This window comes from Thamnophis elegans, chromosome 2 (genome assembly GCF_009769535.1).
Source record: "Thamnophis elegans isolate rThaEle1 chromosome 2, rThaEle1.pri, whole genome shotgun sequence".
NCBI classification, from domain to species: domain Eukaryota; kingdom Metazoa; phylum Chordata; class Lepidosauria; order Squamata; family Colubridae; genus Thamnophis; species Thamnophis elegans.
The window spans coordinates 116,098,963-116,125,608 of NC_045542.1; the positions used below are offsets into that span (position 1 = coordinate 116,098,963).

At 39.0% G+C, this 26,646-nt stretch overlaps 2 protein-coding genes across 2 annotated transcripts in view; both read left to right on the forward strand.

The window, feature by feature from the left end:
• Positions 1–19,676, forward strand: part of COL7A1 (collagen type VII alpha 1 chain) — a 109,398-nt gene extending 89,722 nt beyond the window's left edge. The window contains exons 72-97 of the mRNA XM_032239099.1: positions 46–108; positions 307–351; positions 2,378–2,413; positions 3,794–3,829; positions 4,412–4,456; positions 5,452–5,484; positions 7,204–7,266; positions 7,351–7,386; positions 7,520–7,600; positions 8,901–8,969; positions 10,897–10,932; positions 11,699–11,740; positions 11,840–11,884; positions 12,016–12,060; positions 12,513–12,548; positions 12,927–12,986; positions 13,679–13,804; positions 14,548–14,583; positions 14,924–14,983; positions 15,991–16,035; positions 16,123–16,158; positions 16,713–16,748; positions 17,292–17,348; positions 18,148–18,219; positions 19,470–19,541; positions 19,656–19,676. Coding sequence (XP_032094990.1) covers positions 46–108; positions 307–351; positions 2,378–2,413; positions 3,794–3,829; positions 4,412–4,456; positions 5,452–5,484; positions 7,204–7,266; positions 7,351–7,386; positions 7,520–7,600; positions 8,901–8,969; positions 10,897–10,932; positions 11,699–11,740; positions 11,840–11,884; positions 12,016–12,060; positions 12,513–12,548; positions 12,927–12,986; positions 13,679–13,804; positions 14,548–14,583; positions 14,924–14,983; positions 15,991–16,035; positions 16,123–16,158; positions 16,713–16,748; positions 17,292–17,348; positions 18,148–18,219; positions 19,470–19,541; positions 19,656–19,676 — 1,332 coding nt within the window. The remainder of the gene's footprint in view (positions 1–45; positions 109–306; positions 352–2,377; positions 2,414–3,793; positions 3,830–4,411; positions 4,457–5,451; positions 5,485–7,203; positions 7,267–7,350; positions 7,387–7,519; positions 7,601–8,900; positions 8,970–10,896; positions 10,933–11,698; positions 11,741–11,839; positions 11,885–12,015; positions 12,061–12,512; positions 12,549–12,926; positions 12,987–13,678; positions 13,805–14,547; positions 14,584–14,923; positions 14,984–15,990; positions 16,036–16,122; positions 16,159–16,712; positions 16,749–17,291; positions 17,349–18,147; positions 18,220–19,469; positions 19,542–19,655) is intronic.
• A 2,281-nt stretch (positions 19,677–21,957) lies between these two features.
• Positions 21,958–25,464, forward strand: LOC116524004 (cuticle collagen 1-like). The gene is made up of 6 exons (XM_032239100.1): positions 21,958–22,116; positions 22,760–22,813; positions 22,894–22,956; positions 23,691–23,753; positions 25,006–25,122; positions 25,453–25,464. Exons 1-6 carry the CDS (start codon positions 21,958–21,960, stop codon positions 25,462–25,464), a joined length of 468 nt encoding a protein of 155 aa, XP_032094991.1.
• Positions 25,465–26,646: the final 1,182 nt, after the last annotated feature.

Below are 26,646 nucleotides of genomic sequence, written 5' to 3' on the forward strand. Positions count from 1 at the left end.
GCTGCCAATTTTCCTTTTGTGATGTCATGCCATCTTGGGTTGCAGGGTGAAGATGGTCAAAAAGGGGAGAGAGGTGATGCTGGTGAAAAGGGCAGGGATGGCACTCCAGTGAGTATCAACCATGGATCATTATCACAATGATGACAGCTGTTGCATCAAAAACAATTCTGACGTCAGAATTTATTCTGCTTTTTAACAGTGAATGCCTTACTTTCAGAACGGGCCCATTCAATTACCATGTATAGTTATTATTGCATTACACTACTGTGGCTTTGATGGCTGCTACTTATTCTCCATCTTCTGCAGGGACTTCCTGGAGAGAGAGGCCTTCCTGGGTCAGAAGGGAAAGCGGTAAGTATAAAAGGTTCAGCATTAGTAGAGAAAATCCTATGATACAGGGGGGGAAAGAGAGGCAGGAGAAGACAGCAAACGAAAAGTAGTATTGTTGAAATTCTATATGAGAGAATGTGACAGGGAGCTCAGTCAGACCCACAAGTCCCAAAGAAATGTATGCTTCCTATATCCCACAAGGCAACAGTATTTAATCGAGGAGACCTGGCGCACACCCACTCTGTTGAAAGGTCTTGAGTGAGCAGAAACAACTGGAGACAAGTTGCCTCTCCATGAAGAACATTTTATTTATTGGTACTACAATGTCTTAGTAACACTGAGAAGCCAGCAGCGGTGGGTTGCTCCCAGCAGTACTGCCGATTCAGCACGCAAATATTTTTGCAGGTGCGTGCTCCCTTCGCTCACACGCATGCCAAACATGCGCTCTGTGCGCGTGTGCATTTGCACCTAAAAAGGTCTGTGCATGCGCACAATGTTAGCAAAGCAAAAAAAAATAAAATTTTTGCAATGAAGATTGTTCTGCGTATGCGCAGAACCGAAAATCAAGATGGCACTGCCACTGATAGGACTGGTTCCGGGGTGTGGCAGGCCGAGTTACTACCTACTCGACTGAACCGGCCCGAACTGGTAGGAACTCACCTCTGAAAGCCAGGATACATTTTCTTTATGAACCGCGTTTGAAACTAGTTTTCATATGTTTCATAATAATAATTAGTTTTAAGTGTAAATTGGGTTGATTTATCAAATCATTTCTAGATCTATTCTTGCTAAACTCTTGCATAATTGGATTTGATGTATTGTTTGCTTTCCAGTGCCTTGGTAGACCATATTCAGCTTAGGCCTCGACAGAAGGGTTTTGCTTACTCTTTGTCACTTATAATTATGGTTGTTTCTTACATATGTCCAGTACACCTATAAACAGACATGGGAGTTATTGTTCAAATATACAGAAATATCCAAGCATTTGAACAAAAGATATGAATATATTGGAATCAATCAACTATTCTGTGATGACATTTTTCTTTCCTTTGTATGACTGTTTTTTAGCCAGTTTGGTCTAGTGGTTAAGACTAAAAAGCAGGAGCTCAAGTCCCACTTTAACTATGATCACTAGCTTGGTGACTTCGGGCCAGTCATTCTCTCAACCCAGCCCACATCACAAGATTGTTGTGATGGGAAAAAAAATAAGAGGAGGAATTTGCGTTGGATATGTTCACCACCTTTAGTTATTTGTAAAAATAATAAAGGCTTGATATAGATAGATAGATGGATGGACAGACAGACAAACAGACAAACTTATATTAAATTAAATTATAGAATGAAAATGTTAGGCTTACTATCAGAATATTGGAATTAAGAGTTCATCAATTTGTTGTAGGTATTAGAATCAGCTTAAAATCCTTCTGTTCAAAAAACCACTTTGTTACCCTGAGTTTCCATCATTTTAGAGATGGGAGAGGAGGGGTAGTGAAATGAATGGCAGTTATTCAACAAATAAAAATAGGAAAATTCTGCGGAACTTGTGCAGAACATCCAAATATCTGCAGGTGTCTCAGTTGCCAACAGGTGTGCCAGGTTGCTCTGAACCACCTTGTTGGTGCCTCCTCATCTTAAATATACATTTTTCTGGGGTCCTGTTGCTAACAGCTTCCTCCAGAAGATGCTGGGGGACATGGCAATGACAAGACCCTCCCTAAAAAAAGTTCTTTCAGATGATGACAGTCCATCACGCATCCTTGTGGTTGTATTTTACATAGCTGGTTCATGTGTCTGTATATGTTCTTGCCTCCATCTAGGGCTTACAGGGTATTAGAGGGGCCCCCGGCCCAGCTGTAAGTAACTTTTATACCTAAGCTGCAGCAGCCCTGAGTCCTTGACTGTGGTTGGCTTTTTCTGCCCGCTCGCTTTCTTTTTAGCGCAGAATGAACTGCTCTGCCTTGCCGTTTTGTGAGGCCATCCAAAGCTTGCTTCAGAGATTGCTCTGGGTCTCACTAACTCTTTGGGTCTTTGCCTTGGATCTTTGCAGGGCTTGCCAGGTTTCCCTGGAGTTCTGGGCAGACCGGTAGGTGTTCCTTTCCCCTTTCCCTCTCCTGTACTCACGCACATCCCCCCCCTTGCATGTGGCACAATGAGTCTTCTTACTAATCATGGGGGTGGGAGGACGAGGTTGCATTGCAGGGCTAATTAGCACGGTCAGCTTTCCTAAAGGAAGAGAGACCAAACCCAGATTCAACAGGGGGACACAAAGCAAATCACTTATGTTCTTTTTTCATTTGCCAAATGCAAGATGTAATAATGAAGCCTATAATATTTTTAAATCAGTTTTGAAAGGCATGACTGTATAGTATCAATGGTAATAAAATATTATGAATTACACACTAGCGTTTAATAATAGCAATAATGCAGCATAATATATGCATGTACATTTATTTCACAATGTTTTAGTATTGGTATATATAATTTTAGAATTTAAAATTGAAGGACTATAGAGCAACCAGGAAATGGCAGTCACATATTGACCCAATGTTTCAACTAGCTGCCTCCATCATCTTATTGTATCCAGAAAACTGACATTTGGACAGTACAGCTATGCAAAAGTATTGATGTCATGTATGCAAATCATTGTGACATATATGTATGTATCATAATTTCCCACACTATAGTTTCTATGTGTAAAAAAAGATAGATGTCACAACAAAAATGAGTTGATAAAAATGACTCTGAACTTGCTCTTATGGGGAGTTCACCAGAACAAGGAGGCTCAAATAATTAATTATTCCAGATCTGTTATCAGCTGATATTATTAGAAGCTGACATTGTCTGTAACAATTATGTAAGAGTTCTGATGGATGCTCTAATTAAACCATGAGTCTCGAGCCAAGCTTCAAAAGATATCCAGTTATTTATTAAGAGCAACATGTCCACACGTACCCAAGTGAAGCCAACTCTGACCCACATGTAATTTATGACCCAATTATGACACTGTTTCCCCCACACCACACCACCCTCCAGGGTATGTCATAAATCACATTCTCCAATGGAGCACTTTTGCGGGCTGTAGAGGTTACACCCCTTCAGCTGCTGCGGGTAACCTGGGAGACAGCCTTGAGAAAGATACGTGTAGAATGTGCTTCTGTTCGTGGTTGCTGTGCTGTGTTGTCAGTTCTCCATCCCCCTTGCCTGTAGCAACTCGAGAGCAGGTCAGGGATACTTTGCAAGTTGACAAATTAGACTTTAATAGTCAATACTATTTAAAATTCTAGAATAAGCAACATTTGGTTTTTCAGTGATCCAGATTGTATGGAATGGGTAAAGATCTCATTTGAAGTCAAGTATTTTGACAAATCTATTTTATGGTCCTTCAGTTCTAAAAAAAAAAAAGCTAACTCAGATGTGAATCAGTACCACATCTATCACTGAGAATGTCTTTTCATTTCATCAGGGAAATCCAGGGGATCCTGGATCACCAGGCCCTCCTGTAAGTAAACCTGGTTCTTTTCTTTTAAAAATGTTACACCACAGTATCCACCTAGTTGAGTAGATATAAGAAAGTTTATAGAAATATTGGTCTCTCAGTGTATTGGATAATTTTATAAGACTTTGGAATAGGCTCTTAATAGCAGATAGCAAACCCAGTTGGCCAAGGACAGAATGGCATGTATTTTATGGATGATTTCTAATGTAAGTTGTCTTTGCAATTCTACGCCAGTCTTGTCATTTTCTCAGAGTTGTTGGGCTAATTTATCAATGGAGAAACAATGTAGAAAAGTTCTCTTCTTATCACTAAGATTCACTGAATTCACAACATGGATTGTTTGGTTTAAGGCTCATTAGTAACTGAGGTTTTGAGGTATTGTTCAGGTCAGTAAATAGACAGTTTTGATTGAAGTTCATTTATATAGAAATATATATGTCTTTTTTTATGAAAGCAACCTTATCTTTTCAGAAAATGCCAGCAACACAATAAAGACAAGTTAGCATGCTGTATACAATATTTGAATTAAGTCAGTCATACTTGTGCTTTGACTACTGGAAAAAAATGTCTTTTGTTTTCCTTCAGGGTCCTATCGGCCCACCTGGTACTCAAGGCATACCTGGAATAAAGGTATGTGATCTGATTTGATTGCTGCTATGGAATTCTAGAAGTTGAAGTGAACCGGTTGTTAAACCCGTAGGATCCCATCTCTGCTTATAACCCTCAACTTTGCTTCAGGATCTTTGTCCTGACGAACTCTGGAACCAAATCTTTAGCAGCCAGAGCTACTTAGAATCCATTTTGGGTCACCAGTCACTGTCCATTACTTTTTTCTTTAATCTCTGTCTTCTTTCCTCCCAACTTGTCAGCTCTTCTTTCCTGTGATGATATTTCTGTAATAAAATTGTGTTCTTCTCTCACTATATCATCTAAAACAATCACATATATGTATGTAAGTTCATGCCACATAGTTGATAACAGTGATGGGATTCAAATAATTTAACAACCAGTTCTCTGCCCTAATGACCAGCTGGGTAGACATAGCTTGGTGTTCATGTGATTGGGTAGATGTGGCCAACACAACGTCACTCGCGTCAATGGGCACTTCGCCGTAGCTGTTACAATGTAATGAAGGTTAACCGGAGAGGCAGTTTCTGTAACCAGGGCAATAAAGATTAGGCTAGAAACAACACCAGAATGTTTCCTTCCTGTCTCCATTACAAGATTAGCCCTGTAAAGTAGAAAAAACAAAATGAGATTTCTTCGAACAACCGGTTCTCCAAATTGCTTAGAAAGTTAACAACCGGTTCTCCAGAATAGGTATGAACTGGCTGAATCCCACAAGTGGTTGATAAACTTTAGTTGCTGCATATAACTTTAGTATTCTGAAAATAGAATAGTTCTGGGTTTTTTGTTTAGAGTAGTATATCTTTGGGAACACCAGCCTATATACATATGATATCCTCTGAACAATATGGTTTATAAAATTTAGCACAGAACTTCTAATATTATGGTATGTGATTTATCTGCATTATCTTCTGTAGATGTTGAAACATTAAAAACACAGTTTTCTCTCAAATACAAGTAATAAGGTGAAAGTTTCAATTTTTATTTGTTATTTACAGGGAGATGTAGGAGAACCTGGGTCAAGCACACGAGTAAGTATCTTTTTAGGTTTCCCAAACACACATTGTAGTAACTCAAAAACATTGTGACCTACCGCTATTTGTTCATAGTAAAAAAAAAAAATCTACAGATAGTCCTCAACTTATTACCAAAATTAGGACAGGAACTTCAGCAATTAAGCAAAGCAGTTGTTAAGTGAGACATTACATAACTGTTTCACTCAACAAGCACAATCCCTGGACTCCCAATTACACTCATTAAGTTCAGCGTTAAGGACTCTGGGGTGCCTCAGAAAAGGCGGGGAAGACCCTGTGGGTCTCCACTCAAGAGCTGAAGAGCCTCCCTGCTGAAATCAAAGCAGGATTTTCAAATGTACTTGCACCCAGCCTGTACTGGGTCTTCCCAGACTTCCCACATCCCCTGAGGCAATCTGTGCTCTTTTCTTTACTGTGCTTTTTCTGTGCTCAGGAGCTGAAAATCCTCCCTGCTGAAAGAGAGATTCACATGCAGTCTGCACTAGGCATCCCTGGGCCTCCCCTACCAGTCTTAGGCACTCCATGCTTCTTAGCATTGCCTCTTCACTTTGTGCTTGAATTTTGGCTCCCTCCCATCTCTAGGGGCTGGCTGAAAAAGCTGCCTGTCAAAGGAGTTCAGTTTCTCCATGTGTGGAAGGGAACTCTAGTAGGCTGCAGGAACTTCAGGATTTGAGCTCCGTTTCTGCACTCCACCAATGAGTTCAGCTCCCCTTGCCAAGCAGCTCTCCCAGCCAATCCCAAGAGAGGAGACAGGGTCTCTCAGCAGGCAACAGAAGCTTGCAACCCTTTCCTGCCCCATTGACTGGCAGGGAAGCTGGCATGGAAGAATGCAAAGGGTGATCACTGAGGCGCTCTGTAATCAGTTGAACAGGTTACCACGCACTCAGAGTGTGATCACCTGAGCAGAGGTTTTGCAACATTTTTTGATGGCCAGCACTCTTTCTGAGCCTTTATATTATTGGACCATCATTAGACAAATGATCATTTGTCGAGCCAAGGTGGTGCAGTGGTTAAATGCAGCACTGCAGGCTACTGCTAGATCAGCAGGTCAGCGGTTCAAATCTCACCGGCTCAGGGTTGACTCAGCCTTCCATCCTTCCGAGGTGGGTAAAATGAGGACCCAGATTGTTGGGGGCAATATGCTGACTCTCTGTAAACCGCTTAGAGAGGCCTGAAAGGCCTATGAAGCGGTATATAAGTCTACTGCTATTGCTATTGCTATCATGTCGAGGATGTCACAGTTTGTTGCAGAAAAATCAAATGCAGCAAGCACACACAGATAACTGATTCAGCTGGATTCATTAACTTATTTATATACATAATAACAGATGAATAAATGTACAATACAGTAGATTCTTTCAACGTGGTACAAGTTACAAGCGGAATACAAGCGGGAGAGAACAGTTTCATTCAGAGTTCAGAGCAGAAAGATCAGTCTTGTTTCAGTTTCAGTTCTCAGCCCAGACTCAAATCTGTTTAAGCTCCCATTGGCTGACTTAGTTGCTATGCCTATTCATTGGCTGGCTTTGTTACCATGTCTCTCCCAGTCATGAATATTTTAACAAAGGACTAGCTGAATAGATGCATTTTGTGAGTTTCCCTTCTAACAATTGATATTTCCAACTTCTGGCAAAGGCTCAGGATGGAAAAGCCATGCAATAGGTCTGATTGGATGCCTGTTGATAACTTTGATCAAAGTGATTTTTTTCCTTGTAGGGTATGCCAGGCCCTCCAGGAACTGTGGGATTCCCAGGACCACCAGGATCTTCCGGGCCTGTGGTAGGTTGCAAATATCCTGCTTTAGTTTGAGAGAACTATTAAATTCCTGAACTGATCTATGTTTCTTGTTGGGCTGCTTTTTAGGGTCCACAGGGCCCTCCAGGGTTACCAGGACAAGTGGTAAGTTGCTTCTGCTCCTTCTTCTTCTTGGTTGTTCAGTTTTCCGTGGGTCATCATTTTGTACTTTGAATCAAATTACTGTTTCTTCTTAATAAATGCTTTAATATTCATATGAACTGTAACTATTCACTAGGGTGAGCCAGGGAAGCCAGGTGTACCAGGAAGAGATGGAGTGTCTGGAAAAGAAGGGGAGTCTGGATCGCCCGGGAAAATGGTATGTCTCTGTGTTAAACTGCACAATTCTTCTCTATGAATTTAAGCAGTTTGGAGGCCAACTCTATTAGATTAGGGTGGCTTTCAGAGTTAAAAGGTAATATTGAAGCGAGCAGTGAAAAATACAAATACAAAATGTATACAAATACGTGCCCATCTGAAAAAAAGACAGTTCCTCACACAAATGGCACTTAGACTTATATATCACTTCACAGTGCTTTACAATCCTCTCTAAGCAATTTACAGTCTCAGCATATTGCCCCCAACAATCTGGCTCCTCATTTTACCCACCTCGGAAGGATGGGAGGCTGAGTCAACCTTGAGCTGGTGACGATAGACCCCCTGAGCCTTCAATACTGCATTCTAACCACTGTGCCATCGGGCACACCCATTCTTACCCAAGACCTGTGAAAAGAGCTAAGTTTTCAGAGATCTCTTTAACATCAGCAGGCTGGAATGGGAGTGGGTATGTTATTCCAAACAGCAGGTATCCAGCAGAGAAGACAGCCCTCCTGGGTGTCAATATATTACATTGCTTAAGGAAGCAAGACTACATTCACTCTGCCTGATCATGCAACATAGGTAGAAAATATTAGACATAAACAGTCTTGCAACTTGACTTTTAAAATACGAGTGACACTAAAATCATATAGATGATCTCATGTGTCACCCAGAGTCGTGGGACAGAGAGAAGGGTAGCATACACATTTAATAAATTAATAAATAAATCTGAATATAGTGGGAAATGTCTCTAAACAAACATGTATAGCATTGTCAGATGTTACATATTTTCTATCCTGCTCTACAGAGCGGAGAGTTGGTCTCTGGCAGAAAGCCACTTGAAGAGAGTAGAAGCATTTGAAATGTGGATTTACAGGCGGCTGTTATGTATTGGGTTGGGTTGACAAAATCAGAAATGCAGAGGTCATAAGCCGCCTGGGAAAGCCAAGGGAAATCATCAAAACCATTAAAAAGCAGAAGTTAGAATATTTTGGACATGCGATGCGACACCCAGAAAAATACAGCATACTTCACTTAATCCTCCAAAGAAACATTGAAGGCAAACAAGGTCCAGCCAGAAGAACATCATGGCTTCAAAATCTAAATTAGACAACACTCAACAGCACTTTTTCATGCAGCTATTGATAAAAATAGGATCACCAACATGAATGCTAACATCCGATGATGGATATGGCACAAGAAGAAGAAGAATAGGATTGCATCACGAGTGTGGGATGCAGCAGCCTATCATAATCTCTGCTTCTGTCCTCCTAAAAATGTTTTCGTTAATTGTTTTGTAGGGTGTTCCAGGACCTTCAGGACCTGCTGGTCCTAAAGGGGAACCTGGAGATGCTGGGTCCCCAGGACAGGTGAGAGGCAAACTTTCCTTTCCTTTCTTTATCTTTGATGGATAGCTTACATGTTTTCCTTTTGCTCCCTACTCTGTGTAGTAAGTTTTCAAAAATACATTTTTGCTTCAGTTTTAAATAATTTTAAAACCTGATGGCCTGTCAAAACAATACAGGTACTTCTCTATTTATGACCATAGTTGAGCCCAAAAGGCAGCGGTTGAGTAGTGCCCTACTTAGCAACCTTTTTGGCATATTTGTTAAGTGAATCACAGCAATAGCGATAGCAATAGCGCTTAGATTTATATACCGCTTCACAGTGCATTTACAGCCCTCTCTAAGTGATTTAAAGAGCCAGAATATTGCTCCCAACAATCTGGGTCCTCATGCAGAATCATGCAGTTATTAAGTGAACCGAGCTTCCCTCATTGACTTTGCTTATCAGAAGTTGTCTGGGAAGGTTACAAATTGTGATCACATAACCCCAGAACACTGCAGCCATCATAAATATACCATATTTTTCAGACTATAAGACACACTTTCCCCCTCCTCAAAAAAGTGGGTGGAAATAGCAATAGCAATAGCAATAGCAGTTAGACTTATATACCACTTCATAGGGCTTTCAGCCCTCTCTAAGTGGTTTACAGAGTCAGCATATTGCCCCCAACAACAATCTGGGTCCTCATTTTACCCACCTCGGAAGGATGGAAGGCTGAGTTAACCCTGAGCCAGTGAGATTTGAACAGCCGAACTGCAGAACTGCAATCAGCTGAAGTAGCCTGCAGTGCTGCATTTAACCACTGCGCCACCTCGGCTCTTAGATGCAAATGTCTGTGCATCTTGTAGAGCAAATGTTGCTGAAGCCCCGCCCACTTGCTGGCCCCCACCCTTTGGCCTCTGCCTCTGAGCAATTTGCCTCCTTGCAGCAAACAGCCTGGTCAGCTTTAGCATGAGCAGATGATTGGCAGTTGGATCTGCCTCCCGGAATACCACCCATCAGCTGTTCCAGGCTGCGGGCAATCTATTGCTGCACAACCCATTTTCAGCCTCCGCATGTCTCATTTTCGGCCCATTCCAGGGGCCTGGAATGGGTTGAAAATTGTACATGTGGAGGCCTAAAATGGGACTTGCAGCGGCCGAAAATGGGGCACATGGAGGCAGAGATAAATGGTGGCACTGATGCGCGGCGGCGGCGCCAAAGGGCAGTGCCGATCCCCACAGCCTGGAACAGCTGATGGGTGGTATTCCGATCATATATAACTATCCTAAGGCTCAGGAGGAAAGAATATATAGTGTGTGGAAACTGACCACAGATTATCAAAACAAATCTCTGAAACAATCATGAGATTCTTTGTTCTTTTCCATCATTTGTCAGGAGGTTATATAAACTAAGAAAGGTACTGGATAATGTTCCAGGTTTTCCACATTGACAAAATATGTTTTTTCAATAAATAAATAACCTGAAGCCTTTTTTAATGGTGAATGTTGAAATTTATTTAGGGATAAATATGATGCAAATAGTTTTTAGACTGGAAGAGATATATGTTTCTTTATTTCCAGTGATTAACATTTTTTAGGAGAGATTATAGAACCATTACATTTTGTGAACAACTATATGAAATGTATTTTTTGTTAACAGTAAATTTTCATCCTTTGTTTTTTGGACCGTTGTTTGAAGTATGGAAGACATGATAGGATCTTACGATTTCTTTTTCATTATTATGTTGCTATTCGTTTCATCATTAATATAATGATAGGTTTAAAAGGACAGTACTTTATTATTAATTGCAGAAGAAAGCAGATCATCCTTCTTTTTCTATTCTCTCAAATTATTTAGCTTTTCTTAGCTATATATCTAATTTCTGCATTCATTTTTTAGAATAAAACTAAATGTTTTGATATAATGTATTCCTGTTAATCTTTTTCTTATTCTGATTTATTATTATAGAGTATAGTGGGGCCTCCTGGAGTAAAAGGTGAAAGGGTAAGCTAAAATCCACATAAATAAATACAGAAAATTAATATATTATTTGGGGCATAAGAATTTACAAAAATCAATTAAATATTCTTTAGTTGCTTCAAAATTTCCAGATTTTGTCTCACAAAATCCTGCAAAAATTAGTTCTTGATATATACAGTATATGGTAATTTTGTTAAAGATTCTAATTATAATAGTACAAACTGAAAAAAGAATAGAAAGTGCAGAAAATAAAAATAATAATATATTAGAGTAAAAGAAAAGAAATATATAAAAAAGTGATTTCTCACTTTCATCACGAGTATAAACAATTTTAATAACTTATCACCTCTTAAAATATAACAAATACTGTATTCTTCCCATTTTCCATCTATTATCTATAAACAACTTCATAAAGTCTCATCATTTCAGTCCTGATGTCAGCAAAAGTCCAGGAAGGCTTAACAAACAAGCATATCTATTTTAATCTTGATCAAATAAATCACAGTGTCAGCTCCACTTTTCGAAGTTGTCTTCATTCTGCCATTTCTTCCTCCAGAAGCCCTTGAATGAAAATTTGATTGTATGATGTAGGAAAATGTTGCTGATATGTCTTATTTGAGCTTGCTTTTGACATGTTTTCCTAGAAAGAACATATTCTATGAATATCTGGCAAATAACTGAATTCTGTTAAATAAAGAGGTGGATTTTGTACACTTTCTAGAAAAGTAAGATAAAGCCCATATGAATGGACATTCATATATTGATAAATTATCTTCATGGTCTGTTTTAGGGTGAACCAGGCGTTTTTGATGAGGAATTTCTGAAGAAGCCAGTAAGTTGGCTTTTCTTATTCTTTTCCATGCTTATTTTCCCCATTTCCAGGTAACTAGTTCCCAGAGCGAGTATTGAGGTTGATCTTTCTTCTTTGCAGGGTCTCAAGGGTGATCGAGGCCTACCAGGTCCTCGTGGAGAGAAAGTAAGAAAACAATTTTCCAGACAAGGACCTAAATTTTCATTCTCCAGCATCTGTTAGCTTCACAGAAATATTTGTCTTTAATTCATTCTCAATGTTGACCTATCTAGATTATGTCTATATTTTTATAATAGGGTAATCCTGGAAGTTTGGGGGTACCTGGAGATCCTGGAGAAGATGTAAGTAGTTTGAAATATACAATATAATAATTGTATGGTTGCAGAATCTACAATGACTTAGTAGAAATATAAATACCCCAAGCGGGTTTTGGTCAGATGAAAAGACTCAGTTGTAAAGAGTTATGATATAAAAATGAATAATATTTTATTTGGTCAAATACACTAAAATATGCCTAATATTAAATCCCTGCCTCACGAGTTTTTAAATTTCAAAATAGAATCTAGACTGAGACAACGTATTCCCAACACTGGATAACTTCTTGTGTTCAAGGGTTTTCACATATTAAAATTTGATCTCAAAGACTTCTAATAGACTGTTTTCTCATGAGATATGTTGTCTATTTGTCTTCTTTTTTGTTCTGATTTTGAAAGACTTCATATGCCTTCTTCCATCTTTACGTTATTATCAACCATGGAACAATAATGTATTATATGTTTCTGAATTTTAATAGGGAGCCAAAGGATCACCTGGGATCAAAGGAGAAAAGGTATATGGTGATTCTCATATATTTTATTCCTGATTCTATAGAAGATGCGTGTTTTAAGATGATTAAATAATACACAAGATATTAGAGTGTATGTTTTAGTCCTTAGTTCCAGCATAGCATTCTGAAATCACATCATTCAATCACATCCACTCCTATAGTGGATAGGAGATCACAGCATAGAGAAGAATGCCTACAAAAGAGCACTGGGGAATTGCTGTGTTTGTTCAGAAGTATGTCATGAACTGTTGTGTTTTAGGAAGAACTATGAGAGTTCTCAGGGAGTACAGTCTGTGAGAAATGCTCCATCACCATGGTTTATTCATATAATTCACATAACTATGCATTACATTACTATTTTTCATTCACTGTACCATTTAGGGTTCAGTTGGAATTGGCATCCAGGGACCTCCTGGACAGGATGGACCTCAAGGCTTAAAGGTAATTTCTTTTTCTATGCTACTGTTCCAGAATAACTCCATTCTTTTCCTCCCCTTATTTCATGACACACTTCTAACTTCTTATTTCATGATACACTTCTAAGGATTCCTCACTTCTAACTTTTTCAGTACTGTTGTTGGTGGACAGCTCCTGCCAAATTAAACTAGTGATTCTAGTAGGACAATGGTCTACTGTGCTTCACCACAGACCTCCTTTAAATACGTTTTGTGGCCATGGACCATGGCCATGGACCACCAAGACTTAACTCAAGATTTAGATCATAACATTTCTTCAAGCCTTCGCGGTCCCCCTGTGATAACATCGTGGGCCCCCAAGGATCCATGGACCACAGGTTGAGAACCACTGCAGTAAGAGAATCCTGAGAGTAATTTCTTAAAACATACAACAATAGATTGGAGATTTAATTTCTCAGATTAACCTTTTAAAATTTCTTGTTTCATTTTTGCATTCTATGTCCTATATATCATTTTTCACTTGGAGTTTCGGTTAAGTCAAGAAACATTTTAAAGTCACTGAATAAAATTTGGAAATGCTCAGAATGGGGAAGTACACCCATGCATTTGTAATTCTTTCTTCTCAGATAATTGAGGAACAACAACAACAAAAAGAAATGTGGCTTCTTAGCTTACCTATTCTGATGCCTAACACCATGGGTTGTGTTTTATTTTCAGGGAGATCCTGGTTTACCTGGTCCCCCAGGCCCACCTGGTTCACGTGGTCCAGTTGGAACACCTGGCCAGTCTGGTCTGAGAGGAGAAAATGGAATGACTGGCCAACCTGGACCTCCAGGAGAGAGGGTAAGGTTGATAATTGCTGTTGTTATCTAATCCCTTAGCTGAAACCCACATTGAATTAGTATTCCATCACTGATCATTCCCCTTTTTATCACCTTTTGTATTGCCCACTTGTTCTGGATTTCTTCATAAGGGTGGCTAGTCTTTAGATTTGTTCTTTGTCTAAAGACAAATGTCACCTTATTTATAACTAATTCACTGGGTTTTACGCAGATGGGAAATCCTAGGTCCTTGGGCTAAATCCTGACCTCTTTTCCTCCAATCTTCGTCCCCATCCTGACCTCAACTTTAAAGTTGAAGAAACTGACTGTGCATAACTGATCGAAAGATAATGCCTGATGTAAATGATTTTTCTTCCATAATGTACATTTTATACCTTCATATTTAAGTATGGACCACCCGTGTGTAACTCTACTTATAGAACTGGAATGCAGACTCCAGTATATTTCATTATACACTATGAACAAGGCTTTTCCAGTCTGGACTTAAGCCTTTGGGTTGACAGATATTTTCCTTATTAGGGTTTGATTGGCTTCCCAGGGAGAGAGGGTACTGCAGGGTCACCAGGACCTCCAGGACCTCCAGGCTCACCAGTAAGTAACCAGCAGGTGGTAGGAAAGTGGTTTACAATCTGTACAATCTGAATCAGATCCTCTGTGTTGCATTGCTACATGTACATGTTCTTTGCTGTCTAAAATATTAATCTATTTTTTTTATTCCCTTCTCTCATGATCGCTTTATTGTAGGGTACTTCAGGCACTCCAGGAGTAAAGGGTGACAAGGTAATCTCATTTGTTTCTCCAAGATAGCTTATTCTAATTTTTGCTCATTCTACAATCAATCATTTCTTGGATTCACTATTAATAAATGAAGTTTTAACTTCAAAATATAAAGAGATTAAAGGAATTATAAGGAGCCTCTACTATATAGTACAAATATTATTTCTAGAGAGCTATATCTTTTTTCCTTCCCTTTCCCTTTTCTTTTTCCTTTCTTCTTTCCTTTCCTTTCAACTTTCAGTTTTGATAAAGCTTATGTGCCTAAAAATAATTCAAGAAAGATGCTGGAAATAGCAACAGAATTCACTGATAGGCTTTCCTTTGTCACATTATGCTTTTTTAGGGGGACATAGGTATTGGACAACCAGGACCTAGAGGAGAACGAGGAGATCCAGGAACACGGGTAGGTATTTTACACTGACGCTGGAATTATCTTAACATCATTATTCAGACATAGTGACACTATAGGGCAGTGATGGCTAACCTTTTCCGGACTGAGTGCCCAAACCCTCAAAATGCAATGCGCCTCCCCCACGCATTCACCCCATGCATGCGCGGCAGAGACTGAAGACCAGCTGGCCGGCAGGAAGTGTACTGAACTGGGGAGACAGCTTGCATGCCTGAACTGGAGCGACAGCTCACATGCCATCAGAGAGGACACTGTGTGCCACCTCTGGCACGCGTGCCATAGGTTCGCCATCACAGCAGTAGTGTATGGGTGTGTAAAAAATTATTGTTTGAATGCAAAACTTCATAAAACTCCTCATTTCAAAATTAAATTTATTCACGTGCAAGATAGCCTTTTTTTTTTAGATTGAGATTGAAATGGAGTTTTCCAAAATTCACACAATTTTCAGCTCTGAAAATTTCTTAAGTTTTCAAAGGCAACCCATTTCTCTCTTCTAGAAGAAGAGAAACTTTGACAAATCAAAGCCCGAAGGTTTGAAACATAATGTCTTGCATGCTCATATGCTGGAATTCTAACCATTTTTGATCAACCACAAAAGATGAGTGCACAGAACTAACTGTGCTAGATTTTGCATGGTCTGAAGCAGAAAATATTTAGCAGTACTGTAATATTTCGTTTTTTCTCCTATTAAGGCAAAGGATAGATATTTAGATTTTGTAAACTGACTGATTAGACATTCTACCACCCAATATTACTTTTGGCAAATTATATTATTAAAATATTCAGAAGCCATTCTTTATAAAAGCATTTCTCCATTCAGAAAAGGACTGTGAAGTTTCAAAGGTTGGAATAAAATATAAATATTAGTGTGACATTTTGGGATTTATCAGCTGGCTGAGTTTCATGGGAAATTATCAGCTTGGGCTTGATGTACAGTTGTCCCCCACCCTGCCCCTGTTATTCTTTTGTTCTATGTCAATGTTTTATTTGTCTTTCCTCAGGGTGAAGATGGGCGCCCAGGTCTGGAGGGAGATCGAGGGCCTGCTGTAAATATCTCATTCAATCTTCTTTCCTCTGTTTGTTTAGTCTCAAGCATAAGCATTTTGCATTTAAGCATTCTATTTTGTCTTTAGGGCCCTCCTGGAAACAGAGGGGAGAGAGGTGACAAAGTAAGTAAGAATGGGGTGGGGCAGTTGTTAGGAGGAATCTTCCTGCTCTGTCCTATTTCTGACACTGAAAAATAAAATCATTTTATTAATATAGTTTTTAGCTTTGGAATAAGTAAAGAAAACTAACTAAACATCTGGCATTTCCTGTTGCCAAGCACCTGTTATGCCTGCAAATATGAATTCTGTCAAAACACCTTTGGGATAGACAAGGAACCAGCCTGTAAAATATACATAATTAGTGTCCCCTTTCCCCTACATTGCTTATCTAGTCCTCATAATAAATTGGTGCCTTTATAAGCAAGCACCCAGGCCACAGTGAAATCAGATGAGTTTTCAAAATATCCCTACCAAAGTCTGACTCTGTTGATTCCTGGAAGCAAGGGCTTATTATCTTACTTTCTGCTGTAAAGTGCCATGCATTATAATTATTAGCCTTAATATTATCCATCTATTCTGTATATTTATAATTGAGCATCATGATCTAAGAGTGCTAGATCATTGACAAGAATAAATTATGTAGATCAATGTATAATTATACTTTTTCCCCCTCTTAGGGTGACATAGGGCTTATGGGGCTGAAAGGAGACAAAGTAAGTATCCCAGTTTTGGAAAGATTAAGTCACATTAGCTGGTAATACCTAGGCAGTTGCAAAATAAACTTGCTTGGCAAGCTTTAGAAAATACATGAATGAACGAATAAACTCGTTAAAGCAAGCCAACATCTATACCAGCCTACTGACAAAGTTATAATTCATCTGCACATTATCCTAACCTTGACAAAAAAGATGTAAGAAATCTCCCAAGTTCCTTCTTTTACCAAATTGCATTATTTGAAGGAAGAAGGCATTCAAACTCAGTCACACACAGATTTTGCAGGCAAAAGTTGCAAGGTTGAGTCCTAGGTCTCTCCAGGTAGGACCAACAGAAATTATGATATAAATCCCTAATCATTTCTTAGCTGTGAGATAATTGATTACTTTTGGTTTTTTGCCATGTTTCAAATAAAATATTTTTATTATGGAACAGTTGATGTTTGCATTACAGAAAAATTGTATTAGTTCAGAGCAGAAATGGAAACTGAACAATTGGGAGTATTTAGATCCTTCTTGATTTTTATATTTTCTCAATCATAGGGAGATACTGTCATTGTGGAAGGCCCAGCAGGTCTCCGAGGGAATAAAGGAGAACCAGTAAGTAATATGACACACAAAAACTCTTAATTTCTGTTGTAGTTAAATTGCATCGCTTTTTTTAAAAAAAAATCTATTTTTATATACTTCTTAAAAATCAATCCAGATGCTCTTTTATAATAGCGCTTCTATTTTGTTTTTGATTCTCTTGCCAATTATTATTTTTTCCTTCCATTCAATTGTGTCTGATTCTGCCTGGACAAGTCCTTGCAGTTTTCTTGGCAATCTTTTCCTAACGTGCTTTGCCATTGCAGTGGTGGGATTCAAAATTTTTTAATACCAGTTCTGTGGGCGTGGCTTAGTGGGCGTGGCTTAGTGGGTGTGGCAGGGGAAGGATACTGTAAAATCACCATTTCCTCCCCACTCCAGGGGAAGGTTACTGCAAAATCTCCATTTCCTCCCTATCAGCTGGGATTCGGAAGGCAGAAAATAGATGGGGGTGGGGCCAGTCAGAGGTGGTATTTTCCGGTTCTCCGAATCACTCAAAATTTCCGCTACTAGTTCTCCAGAACTGGTCAGAACCTGCTGAATACCACCGCTGCATTGCTTTTTTTTTTAGGGTTGAAAGAAAGGGAATGGCCCAAGGCTACCTATCTGGCTCTGTGACCAAGGCAGGATTAGAACTCACAGTTTCCCAATGTTTATCCTGGAGTCTTAACCACTATATCAAAGTGGCTTTCATTAATGATTTAAAAGGTATATATATATATATATATATATATATACATATATATATATATATATATATATATATATATATATATATATATATATATGTTTTCCTCTTGCACTTTTCTAGGGAGAACGTGGCCTAAAAGGAATGGAAGGGGAGAAGGGTGACAAAGGAGATCATGGAATAATTGGAGAAAAGGTACTGGGGCAGATCGTTGGGTTCTATTTATCATGATAGGTGAAGAATTTGGATTGTACCTGGCAGTTAAGAGAGCAGGCAAAGGCCCATGTTTTGTTGTATCTTGCACAGATAAAGGAAGATGCTGGCTCCTCAAAAGAGTAAATTGTTCCTAAAAATCATGCATACTCTAGAGGCACTGAGGGCTAAAGGAACCAGTATCTGTATTAGAGTGCAGAAGATGGTTAGAATGAAGGAAGTTGGTAAGGTCAGTGTGATCTCTGTGCATTACCTGAAAGCATTCCATATTGAAGCTTTTCATCCTGCATTTTCAAATACCATAGCTGAATTTTGTAACATTTTTTTCATTGGAGAAGGGATCATGGTCAGAATGGCAAAATTAGATCTTTAGGCCTTGTCAAAAGCTCATACCCACTCTTTGTAGCTCCTGACAGCTGCTGCAGAGATTTCTGTTTGCTCATTGTGTTTCTGAATTATGAAATGCTGCATGCTGCCAGATATTTATTAAACTATATGAATACCGTATGTGTAGATCACTACTGAAAAGGCAGTCTCTATATTTAAAAGTGTATCTAATCCATCTATCTACCAAAACAGTAGGAACTTACTGGAATACAAGAGCACAAGTCAATAGAGAATCCATTGAAAGCAGGGGTGGGCTTAAAAAATTGCAGCAACGGGTTTGCTGCCCAGTTGGTGGGTGAGTGTGGCCATGGTAGGTGTGGCCTAGTCGGCCTCCTGCACCATGGGAGGGGGGAGTTTTTTGCCCTCCCCAGGCTCTGGAGAGGGCAAAAACTGCTTCCCCCAGGCTCTGGAGGCCCTCTGGGGGCTGGAAATAGTCCTGTTTCCCGATTTATGGAACCTCCGGTAGGCCCATTTCCCTCCCTCCCCAAGCATCCACATGGGCACTGCACTTACCTGGCATGATGAACAGACCACGTGGAGACTCCTGGAAGGGGAGGGGTGGGAGGGGAGGGGCAGGGTGGGCGTGATCAGCTGGGGTGGAATTTGAGGGTTCGTCGAAGTGGGCAGAATCCTAGCTAGAGGCTCGCCCGAACTCGTGCAAACCCCCAGCAGCTCACCCCTGATTGAAAGCATTATGCCAAAAATTATATGGAGAACTCTGCTTACAGCATGGAATAATTATGAATGCTTCCTTTTTTCTTGAGCACAGGAATTGGATGGGCATTTCTTTCTCTCTCCCTTGATCTGATGTTCATGTTTGTCTGTAATTTGCAATTTTAACTTAGGGAGTAAAGGGTGAACAAGGTGAAAAAGGATCCACAGGCTTCCCTGGTGCACGAGGACCCAGTGGACAAAAGGCAAGAGATTATTTCTTCATTCATGGCTGTATATCTACTGGATTGTTTTATTTTCCTATCAGTTATTTATATACTGGCTGTTTTCCTTTACATAGGGAGAGATTGGTAAATCAGGAGAACCAGGAGAGCCGGTGAGTGCTTTTTACGTGTTGCAGTTTCTGCCTACAATTGGGCAGTTCTGTGTCAGAGAATCACATTGCCGTCATCTTTATTTCTCCAGGGTCAAGCTGGGAAGGATGGTATTCCTGGAAACAGAGGGGAGAAAGGAGAAATGGGACCCATTGGAATGCGAGGCCCAAAGGTGCGATCTACATGGTTATTTTTATCTTCTTATAAGTTTAAGAGATTCCCTCCAGGTCATATGGTGCTGATTTCCATCACAAAGATTTGTGAAGCTGATGCAGGGAAGATATCAAAGGAGAGGACCACATTAGCTCAGAAAAGAGCTACTTGTATGATGGTGTCAGAAGCTACACAAAAGCATTGGTGCTGTGGTTGTGCAGTGCTTAGAATGCAATACTGCAGGCTAATTCTGAGGACTGCCATCAGTTCGATTCTCACTGATTTAAGATTAACTCAGCCTTCCATCTTTCTGAGGTTGGTAAAATGAGGACCCAGATTGTTGGGAGAAATATGCTGATTCTGTTAAACCACTTAGAGAGGGATATAAATCACTATGAAGTGGTATATAAGTAATTGCTATTGCTACTAGGTTTAACTGCAAAAAGAGCATCCTAGCCCTTATACTGACAAGGAGGTTTGATCTCTGCATGACAGTTTGCATCATATTTCGCAGGAGATAAAAATTTGGACAGAGGTTTCCATCTTTTTTTAATCAGGCCTTTATCTTACCAATTTCTTATGGATTTCAAAGTATTGTTTTATAAATTATCACAGTAGATTTTGCTTTGTTAAGTACGGTAAGTACAATTGGGGGTGCGTGCATCAATGCTATGTTTATTTGAGGTGCTCATTTTATTTCTGTTACAGGGCGATCGAGGAATGAAAGGAGCCTGTGGCCAAGATGGAGATAAGGGTGAGAAGGTGATTGCCAGATTTATTCTTTGATTCCTTTGCATTATGAGACATTAAGTAAAAATTAATAAGATTGCATGGGGAAGAGGTAAAGTACTTTGACAGACATTAAGGCAAAGGAGCAGGTTTTTTTTATGAAACAGAATGGTTCTTACATCTTATTCCCTGATAAAAGAAGCCACCAATAGCAGGGGTTTAGAAAAGAAATGCATCTTTGCTTGAATAATATCCTTGATGACCGAGATGCAAAGAATTATTTAGGGCCACTTGGCAAAGAAAATTTGTTTATGTAAGAGGAGACTGGTATGAACATCTCTGCAGTGGTTATTTTTCCAGCGGTGCCTTCTATGGGAAATTTCTGGCTATCATTGTATTTAAAACGCACCAGCAAATGTGTGCAATGGAAGAATTCTGGGAACATATGGAGTGGCACTTATATATTGACCTTATAATCATTTATATGAACTCACATAAATGATAAGCAGTGGTGGGTCTGATACAGTAGTGGGATTCCAAATCTTTTCCTACCAGTTCTATGAGAGCGTGCACTCAAAGACTGTCCTTAGTGTCAGTGCTGGTGAACTGAGCTGTTTTTTTTTTTTTTTTTAGCTCAGCTGAGGCGTAGCAATCTGCTCTGCTGTGCAAATCAGATGAGCTAAAAAAACAAGGGCATATAGGACAGGGAATGGTGGGGGCATGGTCAGCCAGAGGTGGTATTTGCTGGTTTTCCAAACTACTCAAAATTTCCGCTACCGGTATGCCAAAACAGTCCAAATCAGCTGAATATCACCTCTGGTCTGATAAACAAATATATGAAATGGCTCATAAACACTTCCTTGTTTGTTTGATTAAGAGGAGCTTGCAAAACATTTCTTAGATGCCAGTGAATATGAGTGTTGGGAAGAGAATTCAGTTATTAGTTTTTTTAACCATACTGATATGATGGGACCAGACACAGAATAGAGTCATTTACCACAACTAGGCAGATAACAATAGACAGAGTCATAAATCAGGGTCTTTGCAAAGGGTGCTTGCCTGAATAATTATGTTTGAAGCTCAGGTACCAAGAGAATGGTCCAAATTCATTCCAGGAGTCGAATGAGTCAAATAGAATAGTCTGCCAGGCCAGTACTTAAGGATTCAAGAGCAAGGAAACATAGGAACATAAGTCCTCAATTGGAATTCCAATCAATCAATGAAGACTGAAGACAAAGTAGCAACATAAATCTACCTGCAAACAGCTGGTTGCAATTACTTAGGCCTTGCCCTTTGCCTAGCAAGGAGCCTCATTGAATAACCTTGCTCTGCTCACTGATCTATGTGTCAAGACCAGGGGTTTGGCGGTTATACCTCATCATCGATTGCTCCAGCTGATCAAGAGATGCCTGAGGTTGATCAGTCTCAGATTAATCATGGTTTGATGATTCTCGACACTGACGATCTACAGACTCAGCTGCAGCAATGTTGTCAGCATCAGAATCTGAACTGTGTCCCATGCCACAAGTGTCGATCACAAAACTGTCCTGATCAAATATTTAAAGTATCTAATATCAAAAGTAGAGGCTAAAAGAAGGGAGTTGAACTATCTATTGTTTATTTTACCTTACCTCTGTTGGGTCCATCTTTCTATCCCCAACTTCAATTGAGCAAGGCTTACAGAAATATGCTTCAAATTATGAAACAATCAGAGGTGAGAGATTATCTCCTCTTCTTTTATCTTCCTGATTTGTGGTCAAAATGAGAGTGCCTTTGTTTCTATAAATAGGATATTTGGCTGTATTGAATGCTATTCTGTCCACTTGTTTTTTGAGAAGATAACGTTTGTTTGTTTTTAAGGTGCATAATGATAATTTGGAATATTGTAAAAAAAACATAATGGAAGATAGGAATTGAAAATATACAGCCCTCTGAAGAGAGAATTGAAATAAAGAGTAAAAAATTAAATATATTTTTTCTTCCACCAGTTTCTCTCAGGTTACATACAAGGCTTTCCTCCTTAAGGACAGAATTCTGGATATGTTCAGATTCTGGACATTTTCATAATCTGTTCTGGGATAGATATATAATCACTTGGGCAATCTTTATCATAGCAAAGATGTTCACTAAGCCTGTTGCAATATTGGTGTCTACATTTTCTTTTGCTTTCCCCTTTCCAGCTAAAACATTTTTCTCTTCTGTTCTAGGGAGAGCCAGGGTTACCAGGCCGAATGGGCCTTATTGGAAAGAAGGGTGATCCTGTAAGTTTCTTCTAATGGGGCAGTAGAGCAGGCTGTATATTTGAACAGAACAACTTATACCTTTTGTTATGTTTTCCTAGGGAGAGATTGGCATGCCTGGGACACCAGGAATCCCTGGGAAGGAAGGCCTCATTGGTCCAAAGGTATGGATAGTATAATAGAATAATGAATAGATGATATAATAACATAGTAAAAATACATCATAGAATAGCATAGGGCAAAGCTGACTGTAAATTATGAGAGTTGAAGTCTGCACCTCTTCACGTTTCCAAGGTTGAAAAACAGTGATATAGAGTAATGAGCTTATATGGGAAGAAAATAAATGCTAGCACCACAAACGAAAGATACATGACTCTAAGGAACTTAATGACTGATGTCAAAGATGCCTGTACTGTGAATTTGGGGGAATAGAGGCAGCACAGATTTGATGTATACACTTAGTATATATAAAGTGTCAGTGATCAGTATTGAAGTACCGTGTGTGAGAGAGAGAGGAGGGGAGGGAGAGAAGGAGGGAGGGAGAGAGAGAGAGAAGATTTTTTCCTACATCCCAGAGAGGCTTCCTTAACACCTATAGTTCAGAGGTTGGGGTTGCCTTGCAATATTGTTGTCTATGTAAGATTTGAATTTGGGTTGGGAATGATGCTGTTTCCATTTTGATTGGTTCAACCAATCACTAATAAATCAGCCTTTAAGAATTATTTTTACCATGAAGTAAACTTTTTTTTTTACATATGTAAGATGCACATACACATACTCACACATGGATACATAAGCATGCTTACACACACTGGGGAGTGGGGAGAGTGGAATATGACAACATGATTTACTTCTATACATATCACACCATTTATATATTTATTTATTTTCCCCATAGGGTGACAGAGGATTTGACGGCGGAAAAGGATCCAGAGGAGATCAGGGAGAAAAGGGGGAAAGGGTAATGAAAAAAAAATCAATACAATAAAATCTGTATACTTTAAAGACCTGAAATTCAATGGAATGCCATGCTTTTAAAAGCTGTACTTGGAGATAAATAGATATAGATGATATAGCTAGAGATGGATATAGATAAATGAATATATAAAATCCTTACTGTGGATGAATTCAACCATTTAATTTGCAATCAAAGCAATAGAAATTCACCTATAAACAGAGTAATCTTTTGGTTTTCTACTTCAAATTGCCTAGATTTCAATCGCTTTGAGGACCAGTTCTCACAATAGGAGAAATCCTTGTAACCAAACTTGTCCCATATCAAAAAGATAGAATTATTCTTCCTGGCCCAAAACGTAGTAGTTTGAAACCTTAATTTCATTATAACTAGGGCTTCTATTTGATACACAAGTTGCTGGAATTCTGTCATAATCATTTTATTCATTTTAGTCTCAAAAAACAAACCTTTGTATCAGTTATGTGTCTTTGAACTTTTACTTGCTCCAGTTGAAACCTTCCAAAAAGCAGCCTAAATTAATTGCGCAGATCATTTATCCTCTGAAACTTTGCAGTTTAATTTTCATAACATAATAAGTTTTCCAAAATCTTAAAATGGTCCACTTGTATGTTTAGTCATTATTAGAGAAACATATGCAGAAATTGTTTTAACCTTGTTTAGAGTCATTGTGCAACCTCAGTTAACATTACAAGTTATAAAATTTCTGCTTTTGGGAAGATTGCCAGGTCTCTACCTTTTAAAACGGATCTAGGCTTATATGTGTAATGAGGATAATATAATAAGTAATACAGTAAACCTGACACAAATAAGGAGACTCAAAGAAGTCATAAATGAGTATTTATATATATCTAATCCTTTTTACTGAATTTACATAGAAATACTAAATTGAGATTACTTTTCCTTATGTATAGTCTTCTGCTGAAATCAGAAACATTCAACAGGATTGACAAAAGCCAAAATTATCTTGAATAGTTGCACTCAAATAATTTTTGTAAAAAATATGATATAATAAAAAGACGTGTTGTTTTTTAATATTTATAAACAATTTTAACAAGAGTGAATTACTCCATTCTACAAAAATTAATCAGATGTTCAAAAATAAATTCTATTCTAATTCTATGCAAACTCCTACATTCCAACCTAGTTAGCAGAATATTAATCCATGCAGAAGCAGGATAGTTAAATTTTTTTGCAAGTGAAATCTCTATGTAAGAATTCTTCAAATCTCTATTGGTAGGGTACTCCAGGAATTATAGGATCCCCAGGACCTGTAGGGAATGATGGACCCCCTGGTCCTCCTGGTCCACCTGGCAACATTGGCCCCAAAGGCCCAGAAGGAATTCAAGGGCAGAAAGTAAGTATTCATCATTGAACTGTTTGATTGTTATTGTCAAAGCTCTAGGTCAAGGTTTCCCAACCTTGGCAACTTTAAAAGTGTGGACTTCAACTTCCAGAATTCCCCAGCCAGAATTCTGCCATTTGAAGTCCATGCATCTTAAAATTGCTAAGCTTGAGAATCGCTCTTATAGATTACCTTTGCAGAATTGCCTAATATAAGCTGTTGTGTTCTGGTACTTCTTGTAATCAAATGATTGCATTTTAATCTCAACAAAAGAACAGTATGGCTAGACTGCACTTTGTCTTTTCCTCTTTCTTTCTTTTGCTCATTTCCTTTTCATCTTAGGGGTGGACATAATCCAACTAGCACTCAAATTCAACCTTTAGTAGCTTGCTCTATGCCAATCTTTAGTAGGAGGTAGATTCTTAGGCTCTTGACTAATAATATCCTAGGCAAAGTGCAGCTCTCAATGTATAGGTGCTGCATCACGGGTGTCAAATTCGTTACATCACGTTGCCGTCATGTTTCGTAATGTTTTTCCCTTCACAGAGCTGGGGTGGGCATGGCCTGTGCAGGATATATCCAGCCCATGGGCCACCAGTTTAACACCCCTGTGCAACGTAGATGACCATCAGTGCTTGAGCCATTGCAGATGAGTCTTCCAAGTGATCTTCAGGGATAGCCTGCATAGGGTGAACTGGAATCACCCAAATGGGAGATGATTGAGATATGAGCAGCTATAGGGAACTGGGAAGAGCCTCCCAGTTTAGAACTGCTTATAATTGGTGCACTAGACATAACTCTAAAGCCATGTGGGCCATAGCTGTCACCTACTCCTTGACAGATGCTATGAGTCCAGAGCACTTTGAACTTATGAACCAATTCCACACAAAGACAAATGACATACTAATCTCAGTTATTTTTAAAAAGTAGCAGCCCTTTATTTTAAATCTATTTTCCTTAATTTATTTTCTTCTTTTCCATTTCTTTCAAGAAATAAAAACAAGGCAGATCGCTGTATTGGAAGCAATAAAACCTAAAATTAAACAAAATATATAAATGATATATCATCACTAACATCATTAGCATTATTCAACATGAGTGGTGCACGGTGGTATAGGTTGATGAGATGTACCTCTTCAAAATACCATTTCTGGAAAGGATGGCGGGAGAAAGTAAAGAAGGGCTAGAAGGGGTGTCTGGCCCATGAAATGACTCCACTTTGAGGGGTCCTATGTGATGACATAATTGATATGCTTGGTTTCCTCTTACAGGGTGAAAGAGGCCCCGCAGGTGAGAGAGTTGTAGGAGCTCCAGGACCACCAGGCACGACTGGAGAAAGGGGAGAACAGGTTTGTAAATACATTATGATTATGAACTATCTTTACTTACCAGAATGCTTTCCCTCTCCCTCCATCCCTATTTCTGAATTAAGAGGAGTATAAGCAAACTCTAACTCAACAGCTACTTAGATATACTTAAATATATCTCCAATATATTCCTGGCTATGCTATATATATAATTGTGAAATTTGACTGT